Source organism: Varanus komodoensis, unplaced genomic scaffold, assembly GCF_004798865.1.
Source record: "Varanus komodoensis strain SLA01 unplaced genomic scaffold, ASM479886v1 scaffold50, whole genome shotgun sequence".
Lineage (NCBI taxonomy): Eukaryota > Metazoa > Chordata > Lepidosauria > Squamata > Varanidae > Varanus > Varanus komodoensis.
Genome location: NW_025336088.1, coordinates 5,740,069 through 5,763,792, shown reverse-complemented (window position 1 = coordinate 5,763,792; position 23,724 = coordinate 5,740,069). Strand labels below are relative to the sequence as shown.

The window sequence follows — 23,724 nt, the reverse complement described above, 5'->3', positions numbered from 1 at the left end:
AGAGCAGTCAACACAGTTCTTTCTCCAATGGCTGTGAGGGGCTATGGGAGGAAGGGTTGGAGCTATTATTCCAAGATTTGAGGTCAAAGCACTGTCTTAGATCTTGGAGTTAGGAATCCAAACCAGTCTATGGCCACTCAGATAATGACTAGGGGACACATGATCGTTTCCTTAGTGGATCATTTAGATTACTGACTTTAAAAAAAACGTGACTTGAAAATGCTCACATCCCAATTAGCTGGACAATGGGGGCGGTATTTTTAAAAAATATGGGTGCCTTCAAAATTGAAAACAACAAGCACTATCTTAAAAGAGCCAATTTTCCTTCTCCCACAAATTAATGTCTTTTCTAAGATGGTGCCCGAAATAACATGCATTTTTAATCTAAAAAGCAAAGTATGCTTCTACCACCTGACATATTATCATATCTGAGATACCAACTGATCAACTAAAACTCTTACTCAATGAAATTGTATTTATATCATGTTACAGCCCTAAAAAGGAAGCAATACTGTATATTGAGAGTGCTGTGTAACCTGAAAGCTTTCACACTCCCATACCAAGAGGAACTGGCATCTACTGGAATTTTATCTATGCTTTGAGACCAATATGGCACCTTCTCTCTCATGCATATTTTGAGACAAAGTACAGAAAAACATTTCTAATATATTCCTCACCAACTTTGCTGTTTTGCCTGAAGTACAAAAAGAAAAAAAAGGAGTCAACATCTACCCATCTAGTCACAGACGTGCATGACACCTTTTAGCAGGTTCATCAAGCTGATAATTGCTAAAGTTACTGCTATACTTGGCTGCTTCTGTTTCCTGCTTCCTTGTTACAGAACTACCAAGGGAAGTGGAGGGACATGCAGGGGCACAGCTTCTCTTAGTGCTGAAAACAGAGGCCACTTGTGAAACATTTTTCATCTGCAGAGCAAAGCTAACACTTATCAGATGTGGTGCATGCAACAGTCACAAAACATGTATTTTTAAAAGTCTCTGAAAGTGATGCAATAACCTCAGGAACCAAGCCATCGCCCTCAGATTCAAACATCTCTAAGGCTGGTTGCCTGCTGGCTTTTGCTGATGCTTTCAGAGCATCACATGCAGGAAGAGACTGCTGAAAAGTTTGTCCCAGTTACAAAACAGAGCCAAAAGGTTAAATGCAGCCCCTTACCCCAAGGCAGGATATTCTATACACTGTATAATTCAGATAGTAAACAGAAGCACATATAGTGTCCTACAAACTGTACCATCTGAACAGATGCCTAGAGCAAAGAAACTAAATACAACACCATCTGTATAAAAATAATACCCAAGCCTATTTGACAAAAAAAATAGTATCCAAGCCTATTTGAGGAAAAAATCTTTTTAGAACAAGATCTCAGACATCATCCAACCTTCCCAAATAATGTTCTTAGCAGTACAATCACTTGAAGCAACATTCTCTTCCTACTTAATTGTAGTCCCTGCTACTCCAGAAGTAGTGAGACATGAGAAGAAAAAGAATGCTGTGATCTTAGATGACTGAAAACACTCCTGAACCACAACAGAAGAAAATATAATAAAAACCCCTATTACAGAGAAGTGTCTGAAGACACGGTGCTTTTAAAGTTAAATCAGTGATGTTCTTGCTTGCAAATCCCCCCAAAACAATCATTTTCATCTCTAGTCCTATGTGTCCAATAGATCTGTATTTCATATAAATATATATTTGAAGGTTCAAAACAAGGATATTTTATTCTGAACCCTTTTCTTCAGTCCTATTAGCAACAGCATTGGAGAATGAAATGCTCCCCTGCTACATTCAAACACTAAACCATCTTAGGCTACTTTTTGAAAATCCATGTCTTGTTTGCATGGATTTCCCATTTTGAAAGTTGTTTCCAATGTCAATTTATAGGCAAGCATACTAAGATCTTTGTCCCAATAGATGAACAATGAAATTTCACTTCTGACTGGTTATCCATGTGCATGGCCCAGCAATGACATAGATTCCCAGCTCCTCAATTTCCTGCAAACTCCTAGATTTGCAGCAAATAGGACAAATGAAGAAGCAGCCCAGAGGTAAGACCCTATTTCAACTTTTAGCATCCTATTATATGAATGAAACATAAATGCAGAATAGAAGCAAACTGAAAGAAGGCAAAAGTAGTCTTGGACTAAATGGGAGCTCTCGTCACATTAAAAAAAAACAAAACCAAACTTACTCATTTTCACATCACACAACATACTCTTTTAAAAGCCAAGAACACAGTGCCTAGGCCTACATGTACACTAACCCATGGGGTGAATTATTGAATTTCTGAGTGGTGTTGTGCAAATTCAGCCATGGTAACAAACCACAGTTTGTTAACCATGTACAACACAGAAAATAACCTATGGTATGTTGCTGTGTTGTAAACTTTGGTATGCTAAACTCTGGGTGATTATTATGTGTGAACCTAAGCCTTTGAGATATATCAATAGGCTACAGAAGTGTCAAGACAAGTGTAAAGAAGCACCATTCTACATGCACAGTAAAGGAATTTGGGATGCAAGGAAGGAATGGGCAAATTCCACAACTTTTTTGTGCTTCACATGTAGGACAGGTCTTCAAAGGTATTTATTTTCATTTTGTTGAAAAACTAAGACTGAGATTATATGTTGCTTGGAGCTCCAAAACCAGGTCTCCTAAACAAAGGCCAGCTTTTAAGTCACTGGACCACACTAACTTTGGCAGTGTGAAGACAGAAGTGCAGACTAAATCCGTAATCCTATGAATGTTTACTAGGCAGTAACTCCCACTGAAGTCAGCAGGACTTGATTTTGCCTGAATATGCATAGATTTGGGCAGGAAAACACCAATATATTTCTCTATGAAACATACACACAGCAAATATGAAGCACAAAACAATGTGTTATATTTCTGATGCCCTGAGTAAAACTTCTTTAAGGGAAACTGTCTTTATAGATGGTCTCAATCATCATAGCCAAAATATTTCTTCATAAAATAAGGCAGCAAACCAGTTCAAATTTTCTCCAAGAAGTTAACTGCCTAAATGTGTTGCCTGTTTTGAACAGTTCCTATAACTTAGGAAGAAATATTTCAACCATGACAACTTCCTCTTTTAAAAAGTATTTTATTCAACGTATGGACAACAAAGATTCCCCCCACCCATATACTGCAAGTAGTTGAATTTTCCTTTGCTTTGTCATTCTTCTGACACCATGTATTATTTCAGGTTTGGGGGTTTTTTGGGGGATGGTCTTCTTAAAAATGAGGACAATTATCCATTCCAAAAATAAAACCTCCATAGTTTTACAAAGAGGAATGTCCCAAACCATATCTTTATAGTTTGGACTAATTGGTCCAGAGTAATCAAAGTGCTGCTCCAGACTCCTTCTGTCAGTAAGGCAGGTGCCTACTAGAAGCAGGGCCTTTTTATTGTGAGACCCATTCAAAAGAATACCTCAGTGTTGTATTCCTTTAGGTGTCTGACTAAAACATGGCTGTTCACAAAGACTTTCAGCTGAACATTTCAAGCCTGTCATGTGCTCAATGCCATTCCCTTATATTTCTTTTGTAATGGCTTTAATCCATTGTTGCACAGCCAGAGTTTTCCTTGCTCACCTTCTCATTACAACCCACTCAGCACCCAATCCTTCAGAGCAACTATGGAGGGGAACATGGGGGAGGGATTGAGTCCACCTGACTGAAAAAAGGATTTAAACCTCTTACATCAGTCAATCAACCAACAAACTAACATTTGCTCACTATAGCTAGGAACTTATCAACCCACTCGTAGCCAGTTTTTACATCTGAAATAAAAACAGGTGTTTTTATGATCTGTTTGTGAATTGGTGGTTCAGAAATTAGTTCTATACATTTGATGTACTTAACTCTGTGCTTTGTTTAAGAACTTCCTATTACCATTTATTCCATACTATTCCAAGAAGAATAATGATGACAAAAGTGCAAATGAACTTCAGGTGATAAAGTATTTTCTTGGCTTAGGGAAGCACATTATGAATGTATCTTGCAGTTTCACTATAAAGGATCAATTGTTGCACAGCATGCTTCTCTAAGCCAAGGGGGGAAAAAACCACCACAAGTCCACCTTTCGTTTTGTCATAATTGTTGTGCCCTTCCCTTCTCTAATAGCTAAGAACTATACTATCTCTCTGTCTCAAGAACTGATGAGAAGACAACTTTAATATGCAGTTATAGATGATGAAGGCTAGGGGTAAGCATTCTGCTCTAGACAAATCTGCAAGCCAGAAAATATTTTATTGGCTTCAAGGAACATTTTAGAGCCTTCTCCTAGTGACAGGCTTGTTTCTTTCAATATTCTGCTTCACCTACCTAAGAAAGCTGAAAGAGCAGACTTATTAACTCATGTGGCTCTTTAAGTACAGATATGAGAGTCCTAGGAAATACTAGTTCTTCATTTAGAGAACAGCCATAGCCAATTTTCTGACTACAATCCAAACCTTTAACACCAAGAAACCACTGCCGTAGTGTGACAGACCTAAATCCCGAATACTAACAAGGGTAGTAAGCTCTACTGAATGTAGTGGAACTTTCTTCTAAGTAAACATGTGCAGAATTGCACTGACAGGCCCACAGTTTGTATCATAAAATCTTCCCCATCCCCCAAACCAAGAGACCCACCGAGGCCTAAGAGAACCCAAAGTCAAAACTTCCGTGCTCCTTGATGCCTCCACTCCAAGATACCCCACATCTTCATTTATTTAGATGACAAACCCCACTTTAAAGGTCTGGGTTAGACTCGGAATGTACCATATAAACAAATCACTTCGGTGAAATTTAAGGGTTTTTTTAAAGGAATTATAGCTACCTTCAGGTTTGGACAGGCCTCCAAGGAAATAAGTTTGGCAGTTGCTCTTCTCCCGCAATCCCCACCCCACCGTGAGCTACTGGTGTCTTGCAATCTTATTGCCCCCACTTGACGGGCTCAGCAACCATACTAATTCTGGGATGCTCCAAGCCAACAGGATCCCCTCCTTTAAATGATGCTGCACAGCTCTCAAGTCCCCCATATTTATGCTTTCCCTGACCTACCCCTAAAAGTTTATAGTAACACTTCTCACCCCAAAATCGCTCCCAACATCTACCATGCTCCCACACCTGCATGCTCGCTTTCTTCTCCGCCAGACATCTTCCTTTCAGACTCCGACCATCCGATTCTGGATTATATCCTTAGTAGGCTAAAATCTAACCCTTCTGCGTACATAAATATATATATTCCTTACATGTACCAAATTCCTCACATTCGTTCTCACATACCAAGGAAAGCCATTACTGAAGTGTATTGCTAAACCCGATTCTAAACAGATGTTCCTCCAAGGATCAGGCATGCTCCCTTCACGTACCCCCAGAACCTAATCTCATTCCCACCTGGCGATAATCTCAACTCCCTCCGAAGCCCCACCAGCACCGCCACGAAGATGCAACACTTCGGTGTTTCTACAGCCCTTGCCTTCAGCGCAATCCTATGAGCATTAGCTCCACACTGACACGCGCGCGAACACACACGCACACACGTGCGCCTCCCCACCTACTTGGAATGGAGCGGCGTGCCCCATGGGCCGGTATGGAGTGGCCCCGGCCGGGCTGGGTCCTCTCAAGAGCCCCCCTCCCGGTCCGGGAGCCGTGGGGGGAGGGACGGCGGCAGCCGCCGCTATCGAGGCGGCCGGCGGGGGTCCCCCCGGGGGCGGCGGCGTAAGCGGAAACCCGCCGCGGCCGGCCATGGGAGGCGGGGGGAGCTGCTCGGCGAGGGCAACGGCCGCAGGCGCTCCGAGCGCGCCTGAGGAGAGGAAGCCGCACTGGCCGATCGACGAAGCGGGCGCCTCGGAACGCGCGGGGGGCTCCTCCTCCGGGACCGCCCCGTCAACCGCCAGAGCCCAGCCTGGCCCTGCAGGGGGGGCGGCGGCGGCGGACGAGGGAAGGAGGGCGGGAGACAAACAAGCGCCTCTTGGGACGGGCTGCCTGCCTGCCTGCCTGCCTGCCTGGCGTCCCAGCGTGGCCGCTCCGAGGCGCCAGAGAATCGCCTCAGACGCCGATCGGGCGCTGGTCACGAGGGCAAACACACGCGGACGCGGCGCTCTTCCGCGTGTGGACTCGGAAGTCAGCACCTCATGGTGTTCAAAGGGATTCCTCCAGGGGAGCGGGAAGCCTTGGAGCAGAGCCTCGAAGCTCATGCACAGCACGAATAAGTTAGGGAATTTTACTCTTTGAGCTGACAGTACACACCTATACGGTTCCGCTCAGAAGGAACTTCCATTGTTTCCAGAGAGGCTTATGCCAAGCTGTTGTGTAAGGACTGCTACCGAATGATTTTACTCGCCCCCGCCCGATCGTACCTCAAGTTTCGAGGACAATGTGGATTATTTTACTACCGGGGAGGAGGATCCCATCCAGCCTGGGAATCAAATCCCAGTTTGGGGATTTCCAGTTGTGGGCGGGGCCACAAATATTAGCATATTTTCTTTTTAAAGCTGTAACTGTTGGTAACTGAGCATTCTAACCCTTTAAAACGGGGCGGGGGGAGCTGCGGGGGGGGTACAGGGGGCGTGGCCACCAGGTGAACGCTGCTGGATGCCCAGGCCTGCGGATCTCGCTCGCTGCTTTACGAACTAAAATGGACCTCGTTCCAAAAGTACTAAGCCAGCCCTGCGGCTTTTGGGAGCTCTCCTCACGCTGCTGAGCGGGGCCCTGGCCCTCAGCCTGGAAGACCTGATCTGACTTCTTCACTGCCCTTCTGTTCAATTGCACATATCGCCCAGTAAGTGAGTACAGCACACTTTCTTGAGAATTTCAGTTAAAAAAGTGCATAAGGAATGGGACCCATGAAATCACATGCAGCCTTCCATTGTTTTTCCATTTGATAGGAAGCTAGGAGTGGACCAAGCTCGAGCTTAAGTAGTTGTCATCTGTATTACCTTCAGCTCAAGTAAACAAGACACACGCAATGAAAAATAAAAATGGGCACCTTTAGGAAATTAATATGCACCAGTTTACGTATCGCTGAGGCAAAGGGGGTGTTTGCACAATGACAGTCCACTGTGAATTATTTAAGAGACAGTGAGGCTGGGATGGCTACAGCCGGCAGTGTGAGCATGTAAACCTTGCTCGGGGTCGTCATGTTATGTCAGGCTTAAACAACCCTCAGTTGTTTCACTCTTACATAAGTTACACTCACTAGGTTCACATAACATGACAACCCCAGAGCAGGAGTTGTATATGCAATCTGGTGCCTGTGGACACAGCAGCTCATCATGACCTGCAATGAGTGTGGCATGTTCCCCAACCTGGTAATACAGTTTGTTATAGCTACTACCAAGTTTCTCCATCACATTCATTTTCATTACCTGGATTAAATATACAGAATTGAAGAACAGGTGCATAATGCCTAATGGTCATTATAGCCCTTTAATAATCTACATAGTCATTTCTGTTCAGAGAGGCAGATGAGGAAATAGTTTTTACAATAATATACCCTTAGGTCAGGTTGCTGAGCAGATGCAGTAGACCTCATTTTTTTCTCAAAGCAGATTTGATGAAGAAAGTATATACTGTGTGGGATAATAGCAAGCATTCCCTTCTTTCCTCTTGCCTTCTTGAATGGCATTAGATTTTTGTTAACACAAACTGAAAGCCTGAGGCAGCAATTTCATTGCAATCTTATTCCAGTTTATATTCTTAGGACACAGTTATTGAGAAGTCTGGAGGCTTACCCAGTGGTTTCAATCAGAGGATAGAAGGTGATAAACCAGGAAATGCAATTTTCAAAGAGTCTTAGAGGATCTTGTTTTCTCTTGGTCCAATATATCCAAAACGTAACACCATATGAACTCTACCATTCAGCTGGCAAGCTATCTAGGTAGTTGTTACAATTTTAAAGCTATTATGCCCAGACATCTGATTGAAACCCTCCACTTATATAGCAGATGATCAAAGTGTATGGGCCTTGAGGTAGATGACACAAATGAGTTTAAGTTTTGGCACTCTTATTTCATCGTTTCTTCATTGAATGTCAGAATACTCTTCCGGAGAATAACAGGGTAGCATTAGCTATCTGACATCTGAAGGTTAACTGCTCTTTGATCAACACAGGGCCATCTGATCACTTTTCTAATACCTGATAGTAATGCCCTAAAGTGAGGCTAAAGAGATAATCCAAGGCAGTGTCCAGTTTTAACTTAATCAGACTCGGCATTTGAACAAACCCAAAAGGCAGAGCAGGCAAACAATCAAGCGTAAAGGTTTCAGTCCAGAATGGGATCAAGATATAAGCAAAGATTAAAGTAAACAGTGAGATACATTATATAATCCAGAAACAGAGTCAAGCAGGAGTCCAAGGGTCAGTAGCACGGAGGTTCAACCAGAAGGCAAGGTCCAGAAAGCAGTGTAGAAGACATGGAAGCTGAAAGAACATTGTTTCCAGCAATGGCTAAGCTGAAACTGAAGGCTTGTATTGCTAGAACCCCACCAAGGGATCAGCTATAGTTCATTATAGACCTCTGGAAAGGGTCCTACTCATAAGGAGATGTTTTCTCATGAAGTATCCTCCTTTGTAAATGAGTGCCTCTTCTCAAGAGATATTTGCTGACCTGCCTCTTGATGTGCTGATGATACTCCTATAGGTTGGGGTGGTGGTAATATTACTCAGCCTCTGCTTCAGAGGCAAATTCCCCTACCCCTTACAGAAATACACATACGGATATTAATCCCTCCCTACTTTCACTCAAGCAGGGCCCAACCTCCTCCTGGACTTCTGACATGGACTGATCCTGGGTGCTCTTCATCTCTGAAAACTCTTAATGGTTTCCCTGAGGAGGATTTTCTTTCCCTGGTGGGGCAAGATGGCTCAGGGAGCAAGAAAAGAGAGAGTCCAAGCACATGTGGGAAAGACAGGGAATCTAAGGGAAGGAAGAGAAAATAGAATTCTGCCATGGGGAACAAGTAAAGAGATAATCCAAGTAAAGAAAAGAGAAGCTCCAACAAATGACCAAGGACTACCGAAGAGAATCCTGAAAGCAAATGTTCAAAGGTCCAAATGACCATGGGACAAATGCATGGTCAGGTCCCCCCCAAAATGAGAAATGTATCTGCAAGGCTGAAAAGGTTGCCTATCCTTGAGATTAGGTTGTGTTTTTTTTGTGGGCTGCAGCGCAGAGTGGGGTTTAAAATAAAGCATTTGGTAGTTTGAATTTGGACATAGGCACATACAGAGTCTGGGGGCTCTAAGGTGAGATCTTTATCATTATATTTTCCAGCCTCATTCATTTATGAAATATACTGGAGAGTTCAGATATTGTACTCTTCTTCTTTTGACTCTTCCATGTTTTTCTACTGCCTCTTTTTCTTTGCCTCATTCTTGCAGAATGATACCAGTTCACTGGGCTTCTTGCTGAACCCATCCCAGGACTTCATCCAGACTCTCCTTGCCTCTTCCTCTCCCCTCTGGTCTAGGAGAGCCATGGAGCTCTTGAGCCTCCTGCTAGCCCTAGCTAAGTTGGGCACCTCCTTCTCATGCTGCTTGCATCCCAGTTGAGATACAAGTAGCATGGAAAGGGGCTTCAATAGGGCTTACAAAAGCTGGGTCAAGCCCACAACTTCCCCATATTAGCTCCAATAACATGGGATTTCCCCTATGCTTGTCTCCCATCCCAAGATAATATGGAACCATAGAATAGTAGAGTTGGAAGGGGCTATGAAGGCCATTGGGTCCAACCCCCTGCTGTTGCAGGACACCACATTACACCATCCTACTCAGATGGCTTTCCAGTTTCTTTTTGGATGTCTCTTATATGGGAGAACCCACCACCTCTCTAGGCAGCTGGTTCCACTGTCATATTGCTCTGACAGTGAAGAAACTTTCCCTGATATCCAATTGAACCTGGTTCTCACAACTTGACTTGATCATTCTGTGTTCTACACGCTGGTATCAGCAAGAAGAGATTTTGACCTTCTTCTTTGTGACAGCCTTTGAGGTACTTACAGAGTGATATCATGTGCCCCCTCAGTCTTTTCTTCTCAAGGCTGAACATGCCCAGTTCTCTCAGTCTCTCCTCATAGGGCAGTGTTTCCAAATAGAGATTCCTTTCCTCCTGCAAACCACAAGGCCAGGATCTGTGGAAGGTGCCCAACTCTTTCACCAACTAGGTTGGTCATCCTTGTAAATGAGAGGTTTCCTCTCCTGAGATGGTAATAAATCTGTGAACATGTTCCTATTCAGCAGTGGTATATTGTATGTATACTGTGGTTTAATGAACCCATGTGATTGTAAGCATATGCTTACAATTCAGGCTGCTGAATACTGCTGGCATGTGAGAACAGTTGCAGTGTCAAGTCTTCTCCACCTACCTGTGTCTCTTCATGTTCCAAATATTTGGCTATAATAAGGACTGAATATTTTGTGATGTTTCAAACCCTGCCCAGCCCACTTCATTGCAGGTGGTGGTGGTGGTTTTTTTAATCGTAGAACTTCACTAGGTGAACCGTTTTAATTGTCCTCCATTAAACTGAATACAGGGGCAGGGGTGTGCTCTCTTCTGACAATAGAATAGTCACTTGATGTTAATAAGTGCCTTCAGATAAGGAACATTAATGTTTCAGTATTTGGACTTTTATTCCTATCTTCAGGTTGTGAGTTGAAGCTATGAAGAATGTACAAGACTCCACAGGAACTGAAACAGGGGTCACCACTGCCTCAGGTACCCCCCACCAGTTGTACTATAAATAATACAATTTCAAACTTTTAACATTACATTTGTCAAATTCAGTTTAAAAAACAGGGAGACATATGCCTTACTTATAGCTTGGCTCCATTATCAGTTTAGTAACATGCATTTTACAAAGTGTTAAGGGGCTATTACCATATGACTTCTGGTCAACTGGGTCATGCTTTGCACCATTATTCTTGTATAAATGTATATCCAGCAAAATGAGGTGGTGGAAACTTTAGCCTTTTTGCTTCAAAAATATCAGAAATGTGGGGAGAATGCAAGAACCAGGCACACAGTTCCTTGTAGAGGAAAGAGACCCATCAGCCACAAGAGGGCCTGCTTTGTTGCTGAAGGAGAGAAAGAGAGGTCTTTCTCTCCCTCTTTCATTCTTTTCTCTAGCCAGGATGTGGAATTGAGCTTCCTGGATTTTGCAGCTTGCAGCTGCTTCCCCTAAATTCCCCCCCCCCCTTTCATCCGAGCTCCCTGCAGGGGGGCGAGGATTTCTCTCTAATCGGCCATCACCATTCCCAGGGCAGGCCGCACACTGCAGTCCCGGGCGAGCTGCAGGTAAATGATCTGGAATTAAGGCGGTGGGGAGGAATGTACAAAGAGTGACCCAGCCTCTTCCATTCCCCCCACCTCCCACTTCCTCCTCCCGCCGCCTTTACAAGGTCCGATGCACAAGGAAGAAACAATGGAGGTTGTGCAGGACATAAATGGACCCTGGGCAAGGCGGGGGTGATGTGATTGCAATCCAGTCACTTTTCCTTTTCTTGCCTGGTTCTTAAGCACTGGGCTGAAGGTGGCCAGGGAGTGGGGAGCTGGAGGTGGGAATGCTGCAGTATAGTAATGTAATATGGAGGAGGATCTATCTGATAGGGAGGGAGACGGAGGCTCCAGTTCCCTGTAATTGCCTTTTGTAACCATTCCACCCATTTGTCTCAGTCCCTCTTCCTCAGATTAGAACAGATATGTCTCTCCTCCAACAAAGTGCCTCTTCCTTTAATTTTTTGCTCCACCACCTCACCGTAGTATTACTCCAATTTTTCATGTGCATATTTGTGTAGCTCACACTGTTGTTTTGTTTTTTGCATGGGCTTGTTCACTTAACATGATAATTTGTGTCTGTATTGCATAATATTAGTCAGTGACCACATGTCCGGTGGGGAGACCAACCTGGCAGGTCCTTGAGTGTAACATTGCGTACAATTAAGGAAGTGGGTTCCAACTGGTGAAAGCTTTGTGCCATAATATGACAGTTAGTTTAAGCGAATTAGTTGTTTTGGCTACAACAGACTAACTCTGCTGACCCCTTGGAATTTGTTCATGGCTAGTGCTACTTCTTTATCCTTTGTATCTTATACCTGTGGTTTTTCTTCACCAGACTGTCCTACCAGTCTGTGAGGAGTTTGAACCCTGAACTAAAGTAGAACTAACAGAGCAAACACGACTGGGAACATTAAGTTATGTACAGTTACAGAGAAGCCAAGAGCTGTTGCCGTACTACAGAAACAAACATAGATTTGCTACTGATATACACTCAAGAGGGCTCTGCAGCCTGTTTGCTTGTTTGCTTGTGTGATACAGGATGTTCTTTAATGCTTGCTCATCACATCACACTTTACATGTTTAGAAGTAGACTGGGTTTTATTGGTATACACCAGAAAAGCGGTATTCAGAGCAGCTAAGGTTTTTATTAGATAATCATTATCTGTATTACAGATGTGAAGAACTGTGTACAAATCTTGGATAGCCACCTTCCTCCCTACAGTGACTTATATTTTGTTGCAAAGTTGCTTTGTTTGTGTTTTCGAAGGCTTAATATTTGAACAACTTACAAAAATGCCCATGGTTCAGATGCTTTCACAGTCCGTATGGTTGTGAGGGAACAGTGACTTTTATAGCATAGTTAGATGATGCCCTGCATATAAAATGAAAAAATAAATTTATTAAGGGTCAGTCCTATGCATGTTTAGGCAGAAAGGAGTCCTACAGTTTCTAGAATTGCCCAATGGCTAGCTAAGGAATGCCGGGAACTGCAAGCCTTGTTCTCTCTAAAAATGCATTGGCCGGCACCCTTTTCTTAAACTTTGTTGTTCTTGCTGCAACAGACTAACATAGCTAGCCTCCTGCCACGGTATATAACAAATTGCGTAGGGCATTTGTGATTATATCATTCAGGTTCTGATTTGTGATTAAATCATTCAGGCATTTGTGATTATATCATTCAGGTTATATTTATCCAGGTCCAGATAAATGTAAACTATGTTGGCACAGTTTTGCAGGTTTGTGGATTGGTTAGTAGTTTCACTTCAATTTATGTTTCAAACTTCTTGTTATATAGCAATGCTCACACTGCTCAGAAAAAAAGTCAGTACTTTCTCCTACTGAATGGTTATTAATTTGGATTTGTATCCCATCCATAGCCACAAGCCAACTGGGTTCCCCTTAAATAAGCCACTATCTCTCAGTCTCAGTGTTACGGCATTCCAGTCTGCATTATGGGGATAATAAAACTGACCTATATTACTGGCTTTCTATATGGTTATAATAAGAAAAAAAATGAGGAACAACAAAGCAGCATAAAACACAGCATAAAGTCAATATATTCTGCTAGTCCACCAAAGTTATAAACATTGCTATTAACAAAAGCTTGGGCAAATAAAAATATTTAATTTAGCAAAGGAAATAGAACAGTGTTGTTGTCTGGGAATACTGCTAGGAATCCTCTTTTATAACTACGGCTGCTCTCTTGTGAAGGCTCTGCTACGCCAAGTACCTCCCTCAAAGGAAATCGCTTTGAGTAGAGCCTCCCTGTGTACCTTCAGGAATGGGGAGGCACATAGTGGCTGATATAACCCCAGCGTTATGCAAAGCTGCTCCCTCTTAAAACCTCACAAAAAGATAGCATTTGCCCATTTGGAAAATATATATATTTTTTCCATTTAATTTCTGCCTCCCTCTCATCTCATTGCTACATAGAGCTGATTGCGAAAATCACTGTGTTGATATATACAGGTAGTCCCTGCGTTAAGAACAAGTTCTGTTCCTGAGAACGTCCTTAAGCTGACTTTGTATGTAAGTTGGAGCACGTGAGTAGGCCAAAAGTTTGTCTTAGTATATGTATATATTTTACTGTCTTATGCATATAAAACATTTATTTATTTAAAACATTTGTATGCCACCCAATTGTGCCACAACACCTTAAATGGGAAGGCCCACTTAAGAAACACCTCCATATTCACTAAAACATCTTAACACAATGCAGCATTGTAATAATGATAATAATACAGTAAGAATAAAGTAACTGCAGGGACTGAACAGAGAGACAAACTGTATGTGTGTGTGTGTGTGCATGTAGGCATCCAGTATTGTAAAAACAAATAAAAGCAACAGTTCTTTGAAACAGTTGAGAACATTCTTAAGGTTACATTAAGCCTAACATTAACTGATGGTGAGTGATGGACCTGGTGCTGGAGTGGAGTCAGGGTTTAATTGTGCTGCTGGAGAGTTGGAGCAGGGGTTACTACTGGAGCCTAGGGTCTGGACGCTGCAGAATGAAAAGCCGTGAATACTGTATCTTTAGGGAACTACACAACCACAAAGACACGCATCACAAAGTGTGTCACATAGTTTCCTAGAGATAGTCATGACTACCTCTAACAAAAAGCCATTTATCTCTCCAGTGAATCTCTATCTCTATGTAAAGCCATGAATATCTCTAGGGAATTACATGCCCACTGGTGACACATTGCCAAATGCATAGCTTAGCTCCCTAGAGCTATTTCCTGCTTTTTTCTAGAGATATTTATATAGTGTTTATGGGAGTCCGTATGTTCGTTAAGTATGAGTTGTTCATCACCTGGACATTTGTAACTTGGAGACTACCTGTAATGCTTTCCTGTAACCATCGCATTGCACAAATGATTCAGTTCTTTTGATTTAGGCACTGTCAGGTATCTCTTTTGACAAGAGGGAGAAGACTTCAGGAACTTCTTGCAAGAAAGTACCTTTGGGGGCCGACATGCAGGAGAGCTACGAAACAGTTATTTCATTGGGTAAGGGATCCCACTGCTCAGACCAGCACAAGATCTTCACCTCCACCTGCCCACACCTTTTGCCCCTGCTGCATTTCCCTACCACCACCCAACAGGTTGCCATGTTTTCTACTCCCCCAGCATCCATCCTCCCATTCCAACTCCCTCCACCACCACACTTATACCCTGTATCTCCAACTTTCCTTCCTAGAGCTGCTGATCTCTGAAGGACCACATTGGTTGTAAAAAGCAGCTGATGCTGCTCTCCAAAGAGCTGGTTTAACCCAGATCCTTGGCTCTGAGACTAACCTTCCTCAGAAGCAGATGCCATGAAAGTAGGTCCCTGGAGGTTGCCTGTGCCACAAAGTGAACCAGGTGTCAGAGCAACAGAGAGTGGGTGTTGCTCTGAAGAGCCCCACTGGCTGTTCTTCCACTCTGGGTCACATTTGCAACTGTAGCGGGGCTCTCGAGCAACTGCCCACCTGGCAGCACCCACCTGCCAGCGGTTTTAAGACACAGCTTAAAGCAGCTTTCCTCAACCTGATGCTAAGGGACTACAGTGCCTATCATCTGCAGTCAACACAACTGCCATTACTTCTCATTGAGGAAGACCAAGTAAGTTTCCAGTGAACTCCTAGATTTCTTGGAGTACAATTGAAAAACAAAGAAAGCATATCCACCTCTGACCCCCGGAAAACATAAGTACCATTAGAACATTAAACATTATATCAGTTTGAGTCTCCCCAAAAGAAATTGCATTTGGTTGGAACTTTGCCTCACCCAATGTCCCATGCCTAGTTCTAGTGCTACAGAAGAAGTGGGGACTTTGTAACACTTCATAATACACACTTATTTTTAAGGCCATTTAAACATTATGTCTTTGGATGCTACACAGGAGAGAAGACCAGCCATTTTCTATTTGGGCAGTATCTTATTTGCTTTTATCCATGTGTTTTCTGTTCTCTTTCTGTCAGCGGAAGAAATTGCCATCAGCTGGCCCCGGATAACTGCGTTCACAGAGACCCGAGGACGTAGAGGCTTGGCTCCTGGTAAGCCCTTTCTGAGAAAGTTATTGGGTTTTTTTCTCCTTGTAAAGTGGCAGAGCAGCCTACAAATCCCTTTCCTTCCCCTGTTGAACCACTAGTGGAGTATTTTGGATTCCCCATTTCAAGGTTGGAGTGCTTTGACCTCAGGAGAGGCAGTTGGAATGCCAACATTCCTCTTAGTAAGCAAAGAACTGCACCAGCTGTTCTCCAAGGTTGGGAACTTGACCTCAGGGAAGGAGGCATTTTGGTGAGCAGGGAGGACAGGAGACTGGAAAAGCCAGTATATGAATTCCCCAAAGGCTTTCTAGTTTCTTTCCTGCCCCTTCAAGCAGGTCTCATCTAGACAGGCAAAAAAGCCTTCTACTGAAAAATGAAGGGTGGGAAGATGGAGAGGCAAATATTCCTGTGCCTTGTATACGAAAAGGAAGCTCGTAGCCCTCAAGTTCAGGGGCTAATGATCACTGAGGACACAATCCTACAGGTTGCCCCTTAGAAGAGTTAGCTCTAAGCTGTTCCTCTTCTGTTGGAAGTCTCCAGTTCTCAGCCTGAACTGAAAATGTTATTAGAGTTTGCTCTGATGTTCTATTATGAGTTTAATTCCAACCACTTTCCTAAATGTTTATATTTATTCATAGTTGTAGAAAATTCTAAGTAGGTAATTATTTCCCAACTGTCAGGTGCTCTGGTTTGAACACTCAAATGCTGGCCTGCAGTGCACAGTAGCCTGTGGCATCCCATGCACTCCCCCCTGCTCCATCACAGCTAGAGTGGTGGAAAAAAAAAAAGAGAGACATGAGGACCTCAAGCCCAAAGGCCTCCAGGCAGCATCCCTTTCCCTCAATCACCAGATCACCAGCTTTTGTGCAATTTTCTTCCCTTTCCCCCACCTTGAAATGCCTTTGCTATGGCTCAGTTATAAAAGTAAGAGCTTTAATTAAAACACACTAGTATTTTGGTGGGGTTGCACTTCCCTTTCTCTTTGCTCACCACTGGAATGTGACCCCGGAAGCCTCTGTGAAATGGAATGTGGCCCTCAGGCTGACAGCAGCTCTGCCTCCCATAAGCCCTCCAGCATGGTAAGATGAAAGCAGGAAGCTGAGGAGCAGCTTCCTTCGACAGCAGGTTGTCCACACCACAGAAGTATGGCATATCTTGGAGCTTTAAAACAGAGTGACATGGGATCAGCTACTGGGAACCATCTGCTTCCCGGGGCCCTTAGGATTCTGGTGGTGCCAGGAGTAGGTACTTGGCTCAGAGGTCTCCTAGTTTGAATTCTGCTCTGTCAGATACAAATACATTATATTCCATCAAGACCTTGTTAGTGGAAGCAGTCCTAGGTCAAACAAATCTAGCCACATTTTTATAAATTATCCAAAGGTTCTGATGGCACAAATGTGGCAGAATTTTAGCCCCAGCCTCATGAAAATTAGTTCAGGCCTTGGGTAACCAGCCCACAGAGCCTTTGGTTCACAGCAGGGTCCGGCATTCCTTGGTTTTTTTCCCCCTTTTCCCTTGTAGGCCTAGAAATGGAACCTGAGCAAGGGCAGCTGGCACCTTTGCAGGGCCAAGCAGCAGCAACGGCAGCAAGTCCAGCTGGCTCAAGTGAGGAAGGGATCCTGCCCAACTTCCGGAGGCAGCTTGGGGTAATCCTGCAGACTGTGGGCAAGGCTCAGGTGGAAAAGATGCTGCGGGAGTTGGTGAAGGAGCAGGAGCAACAGGGAAGAGTCAGACGGCGCAAAAGAGTGACCAGGAGCACCCAGCACAGAGGTAAAGGCCTTGCTATAGTACTGAGGCCAGTGTGCCTTATCTCCGAGCAGCAGAAAAAGCATAGCAGGGAGAAGCTGGCTTTGCACTACAAAATGCTTTTTTTTTTTTTTTTTTGCCTCACTATTTTAAGTCTTGACCCTATTTCAAATGATGATGTACCATTTAGAGCCACCCTGTTCACCCCACCAAGCTTCTTAACCTCCCTGCACAGTTGATGCTGCTCCTTTTTCTCTCTGTCTTCCCAGTAACCATTCAAAGTTGCCCATCCCAAGTACAGTGTGAGCTTTTCCGGGCTTCCCTCCCTCTTCCCTCTGCTTCGTGCCACCACAGCCCTTCTTTTCTGTATAGCACCCAATAAATAATGCAACCTAACAAGATGCATTCCTGCTTACTGGAACTGCATGATCAGCCCAACTTGTAGAATTTGGCTTGCTTGGAGCAGAACTTGGATTTGTTTTTCTGTCTAAGCACAGGACATAGTCTCAGGAATCCGCATTTTCTTTTTGCTCATGTGATACAAGGAAGGGCAGTAGAAATACCTTTCCTGATGAGGCACTGAGGTGTTCAAACTACTGTAGAGAAGCTGCAGTGCACACTGAATATGGGTTAAAGTGCTGGGTTTAACCTACAGAGACCTAAATGGCTCTGGTCTGGCATATCTTGAACCTAGCTCTTTCCCAAGGGAGCTATCCCATACTAAATCAGAGCATTGGTTGGTTGGCAGTGGATTTTCCAGCTCTTGGCCAGAAGTGTGCCTTTTGAGATAATCTCACGGAAATTCCTAGGCTGATTCTAGGCCCTTTTACAGATACAACAGACCTCGGCCACTTAGCCCCTCTGTAATCTGACTCACAACATTGTTACTGTGCTGCCAACTGTTACACAATGTGGAGGAGGGAGGTTATGATACATCTTGTAAACCCAGGGCGGGCGGAATCAGGGCCCTCCACATATTTATTGATTTATTTATTGCCCTTCTATACAGTCCCATAGGCTCTCTGGGTGGTTTACAAATTTAAAAGACATATAAATGACCAGTAAAATAATCATATTTAAATAAAATGGTAAGCAATAAAACCAATACAGTAAGATCAGCAACCCACAGCAACTATAAGAAGACTGATTTGTGGCATAGCCACAATAATAATAAAAACAATATTAAAACAATATTGCTAGGCGCCATCTCTTACCAATCCCAGTTAGTGTGGCCATGATCAGGAGTGACAGGCATTAGTTCCCATCCCTGTTGTTTATTCTCAAGGTACAAAGATTCACCTGCCTTTTTGTTTCAGCAGGTGATGGAATGGATGGGCAGAACCACCTGGCAACCCCACAGGAACTTCATGTGGGGACAGTGGAGGGACCTGCCAATCTGTCCAGAAAGCCACCCGAGAATGAGCTGCAAGCACCCCTCTTGTGTTCAGGGTTGGTGGCAGGGCAGAAGCAAGCCATTTCAGGAAAAAATGTTCATGGGGATGCCAGAGGGTGTAAAAACAGCTTCACCCATCAGCAGAGTCCTCTGGGAGCCAGATGGGGGACAGGTCTCGAGACTCGGGAGAGCATTGGCTGCAGTCCACTCCACAACATGAGTCGAGATGCCCAGGATGGTGGGCGAGTCTGGCCACCTTTTGGCGAAAGAACCCAGTTTTTCTCAGGGTGGCAAAAGCAACGCTGTACCCAGAGACGCCGACGTCCACCTGCAGGAGAGAAGCCCCACCGCTGTGGGCCATGCAGGAGAGCCATCGTGGTCCCACCACCAAGGTCTAACTCGCCTGCAAGCTCTGCCTTGGCTCCCCTCGCAGATTCTGCCTCTGTAACGTCTGCTGCCCTGCCTCTGAACTCAGTGGGGTCACTGACCACCCAGCCTTCACCAGGGAACCCCGCTTCAGCTCAGCCCCGGAAACCCCATGTCTGCGAGGAGTGTGGCAAGCGGTTCCGAATCCTCACCAACTTGGAGCGGCACCAGCAACGCCATGCGGCGGAGAAGCCTCACCAGTGCCATGACTGTGGGCGGCGATTCCGCTGGGGCTGCCACTTAGAGCGCCACCGGCGGTCTCGCCGCTGCGTGGAATGTGGCGGGGGGCTGGCCACTCCCCCTCCACCTCCGTCCCCGCCCCCAGAACCTGACCGGCCGTACTCCTGCGGGGAGTGTGGCAGGCGGTTCACACAGCGCTCGGCGCTCAGCAAGCACCGCCGGCTGCACTCGGGGGAGCGCCCCTATGGCTGCGGCGAGTGCGGGAAGCGCTTCCTGCAGCGGTCCGACCTGACCATTCACGTGCGCTCGCATTCTGGGGAGCAGCCCTATGTCTGCACGGAGTGTGGCCGCCGCTTCAGCGTCAGTTCGAATCTCAGCAAGCACAGGCGCATGCACCGCGGGGAGCGCCCTCACGCCTGCCCCGTCTGTGCAAAGCGCTTCCTGCAGCGCTCAGAGCTCCTCATACACCAGCGTGCTCACACGGGGGAACGCCCCTATCCTTGCACAGCCTGCGGGAAGCGCTTTGCCCGCCGGGCTCATCTCAAGCGCCACCAGCGCACCCACGGCAACGTGCCTCCCGCCCCCACTGCCTCTCGTCACCCGAGTGCCCGTTCGCTGGCCACCTCTGCAGCAGACGCCTTGTCCCTCGAACGTCGTGGGGGTGTGCCCGACGCTGCAGAAGCACGTCCCCACACCAACACGCTCACCACAGGGTCTTGCACCCCAGCCACTGGGCCCACTGTCTTCTCAGCAGCCCGTGGGTCTGTGGGTGCTGCATCCTTGGGCCTGCCCTGGGCCGTGTCCTCTTCCACCCGCCTTCCCTTCTGCTCCAGCTCTCTCTGATCATGTGGTACCCTTCCCGGGTCCCTATCCTTCATCAGTCCCTCTTGGCCAGTGGGCACCCCAGTTGAGCCTCCTTCAGGGATGGGGCCCAGCTCTCGGCAGATGCAGGGTGGGGAGGGACCAGGATCTGATGGAGTGTGGGAATTCTTGGACCCACCCCTGGATTGCTAGGAAGTCTTCAGATTGCCCCCACCTTGTGGCGTCTCAGTAGGCTCCGTATGGGGGAGGTGAGAAGTAGATGGGCAGCCAAAGACCACAGGTGGGACATCAGCCACTTTCCCCGGACTGTTGATTGAGCTTCCCATGGCCAACTAGTGTGATTGAAGTTGGGCACAATATTTAAGGTCTGGCAAGGAAGGGTCAAGTGGCCTGCCTTTGCACAGTGGAGCAAACACCCCACACTTGACTATAGCTAACAGGTACAAGTAATCCTGATTGTTTGCAAACTGCAGTGTGATGATACAGGCATGCATTTCTGAGACACGTGCACAAGATTGCTTGTTTTCTTGGCATCTTCCACCACATGGTCACCTATCTTCCTCCTTCCCCCTCTTTAATCCCATGTTAGTAAACTCTATTAGGGCTCCCCACACTTAAACCCTTGCCTTACTTGGCCAGTGATCTCTCCTTGATTGAACTGCCTTTGTGGGTAGTTCAACTCAGCTCCCAAATGCTTAGCATCCAGTTCTGGAGACTCAATTTATGCTTATGCTGTTGAGTGGAACACAAGCACTGGCTGTTGCATAAATTTTGGGGTGGGTTGTGTGTGGATTTCAGGTTCCAGTATGGTTCGTGGTTCCCTTCTACTGGTAAATGTACACGGGCCAAGGACCGCAAGAACCGCAATCGCAGAGAAAGAGGGAAGCTGAAGGAAGCAAAGGACAGTCACTGATCTTTTCCGAGCAGTTCAGAAACAGAATGGTGCTGTAAGTTCTGGCAGGATTTTAACTTGGCTGCTGCATGGCTAGTGCCTTCAACAGTGCATCCTTCGCCATCAGCTTCTGAGAAAAGCAGGCAGGCAGAAGGCGAAAAGCAGGAGGTGTCTGCTTCGGTGGGAATTGTGGACTGAATGCTTTAGGGGTAGACAGGAGCCTGCTTCCTGTATCCACTGGTGCTTCAGCCATCCCTGAGGAGAGCAGTGAATTGTGCTGAGTAGATCACCTCCGCCAGGCCTGCACCACTCTCGAGGGCTGTTTCCCACTGTATGGTTGTTTACGAGACCAGTGTTATTTCTCCAGTCGCTTGTACATTCCTCGTACCTTTTGGACTAGTGCTTTATTACTAGGGGTGGGATCAGAGGGATGGGCCTAAAAGTCTGTGGTTTGGCCTGGGTTCTAGACTAGGGAGGGGGTTAATACCTGATTTAGGACTAATACAGTAGAACCTTGTTTTATCCAATTTTAGCATGGAGTTTCTTTAACCAACATAGAAAAATGATGAATCCAAAACTGTACATAGAAATGAATCAAATAGAATATTTTGCAACTCCTTTGCCCCAAAGAAGATATTTTGCACCTCTCAGAACTTGAAATGTGAACTTTGTGCAAGCAGTTTGGGTATGGGGAGGAAAGATCCTCAAAATCCCAAGTTATGCTAGATTTGAGCCCCTTTGTCTTTATTTGACAATGTATGAATGTGAGGAAGTTTGTGTCTCTCTTAAATTTATGCCATATTTTAGTCACAATTTCCATTGCAATTGCAATCTGGCTTTTTCAACGCACATTTTCATCCTTTTTCTTGCCTTACACGTCTTAGAAAACATGCACAAGGAACTGTAACATTGCAGTGGTCCTGAGCATGGCTGCAAGAAAAGTAGAATGGATAAAAGGTGAATCTTAAGATTCTGCTCCCACCTGCTGGGTTCTGTTCTCTGTGGGATAGCTTTGTGGGAGGCAGTGTGAGGGGCTTATTGACCAGCAAGAGTAGGAGAAATTGGGACTTGTTCTAACGCACCACTGTGATCCACTTGTGATGGCTGACAGTCCCATTCAAAAGAGGACTGGTGCTGTTCACCTAAGCTTTGTGGAGTATTTGGAGACAAAATACTTTTCAAGTGTTGGTGTAGAATCACAAAGTTGGAACTGTATTTAAAGGAGGGGGAGGAATTTGCACCAAGTTTGCACTCTTGAACCGAAATTCAAACCCATACCCTTATATTGCAAAATTTGCATTTCTGCATATTTGCATTCTTTTAGGAGAAATTCCTTGCAAAACTGTATAAGCAAAGTTGTGTATAAAAAGTGCATGCGTTATGAGAAATGCACTCAAAGATGGGTATGAGTATCCATGCAGACTTTTTTAAAAATCCCCAAGTGTGGGGCTAATGGAATTTCAGATTAGAAAAACGAGAAACTGAAGTCAACAGGCATGTCCTCCTCCTGAGTGTGAGTGTGTGAGAGAGACTGAGACTGTTGGGAGTTCTGGTGGTTTTAAGGTATTGGGTGTAGACCCATTACCACCGGTGAATATTTTCTTTCACAGCCTCGTGTTATATCATGTTCACCAAATGCTTCCTGCCACAAAGCCATTGGCCCAGAGCTATTGCCAGGAGTTTTGCATTCAGCTGGACAACAGTTAAATAGTTTGATAAGTGACAGAAATATTTCAGTACAACTTGTAACCAGCAAACTGTAACTTACTGTTATTGGGAAAACCTGCCTGACAAAACCTTTCTCTTGGCAATCACAGGCAAGCAGCAAAAACAAGCAGTTTGGTAATCTCTTGCTGGGTTGTGTATTTGGCTTGGTGAATCATGAATTGCACAAATTAAACTGGGTAGGTAATATGGAGTAGGTGTCACTTCCCGCTCCCAGCTAAGATGGTTTCATGATGGATATGAAATACCCATGATGGTGGTTCACTGTTCTTAGGGCTCAGCATCAGGGTTTTCACTGTATACATAACCACTGCCCTAGTTACTTACAAATGGATCAACCATTCCAACAAGCTAGTTGAGGCCTTTCTTTGGTAAGGGTGCTTGTCCCCCATTCAGGGGTGCCAAGGTAAACCATTCTATAAAATGCATTCTGTAAGAGACACGGATGCTAATATCTGAAATGCTGGTGAACCCCTACTAAGAGGCTGTTGAGATTACCATTGTTCTCTTGTGGGGATCTTAGCCTGAAACCTGGAGTAGGATATGTGCAAAGATTTCTGCACCATCCAAATTCTGCAGCAAGATGAATTCTTGACTACCATAACCTATACAACTTACACAAATTAGTCCATAACATATTTTGCTATCATGGGGAAGAACACTAAAGTACTGTCTCTTGACATAAAAAGCCTGCTTCCTGGCTTCTTTGGTTTTCCCGAAAATAATT

General features: G+C 45.0%; 2 protein-coding genes across 4 annotated transcripts in view; one reads left to right on the top strand and one right to left on the bottom strand.

Annotated features, from left to right (window-relative positions):
• SMARCD2 (SWI/SNF related, matrix associated, actin dependent regulator of chromatin, subfamily d, member 2) overlaps positions 1-5,797 on the bottom strand; it is a 33,698-nt gene extending 27,901 nt beyond the window's left edge. Inside the window, exon 1 of the mRNA XM_044446932.1 lies at positions 5,565-5,797. Coding sequence (XP_044302867.1) covers positions 5,565-5,753 — 189 coding nt within the window. The 5' untranslated portion in view covers positions 5,754-5,797. The remainder of the gene's footprint in view (positions 1-5,564) is intronic.
• Positions 5,798-6,618: 821 nt separating this feature from the next.
• Positions 6,619-21,919, top strand: LOC123031826 (zinc finger protein 397-like). 3 transcript variants are annotated; one of them, XM_044447193.1, is made up of 7 exons: positions 6,619-6,787; positions 10,651-10,721; positions 13,752-13,811; positions 14,680-14,791; positions 15,745-15,819; positions 17,335-17,583; positions 18,879-21,919. In XM_044447193.1, exons 2-7 carry the CDS (start codon positions 10,674-10,676, stop codon positions 20,399-20,401), a joined length of 2,067 nt encoding a protein of 688 aa, XP_044303128.1. In that variant the 5' UTR covers positions 6,619-6,787; positions 10,651-10,673; the 3' UTR covers positions 20,402-21,919. The 3 variants fall into 3 exon arrangements, with proteins under 3 accessions (XP_044303128.1, XP_044303127.1, XP_044303129.1); XM_044447192.1 differs by having other exon boundaries at positions 18,876-21,919; XM_044447194.1 differs by lacking the exons at positions 6,619-6,787; positions 10,651-10,721; positions 13,752-13,811 and having other exon boundaries at positions 13,861-15,385; positions 18,876-21,919.
• The last annotated feature ends 1,805 nt before the right edge of the window (positions 21,920-23,724 follow it).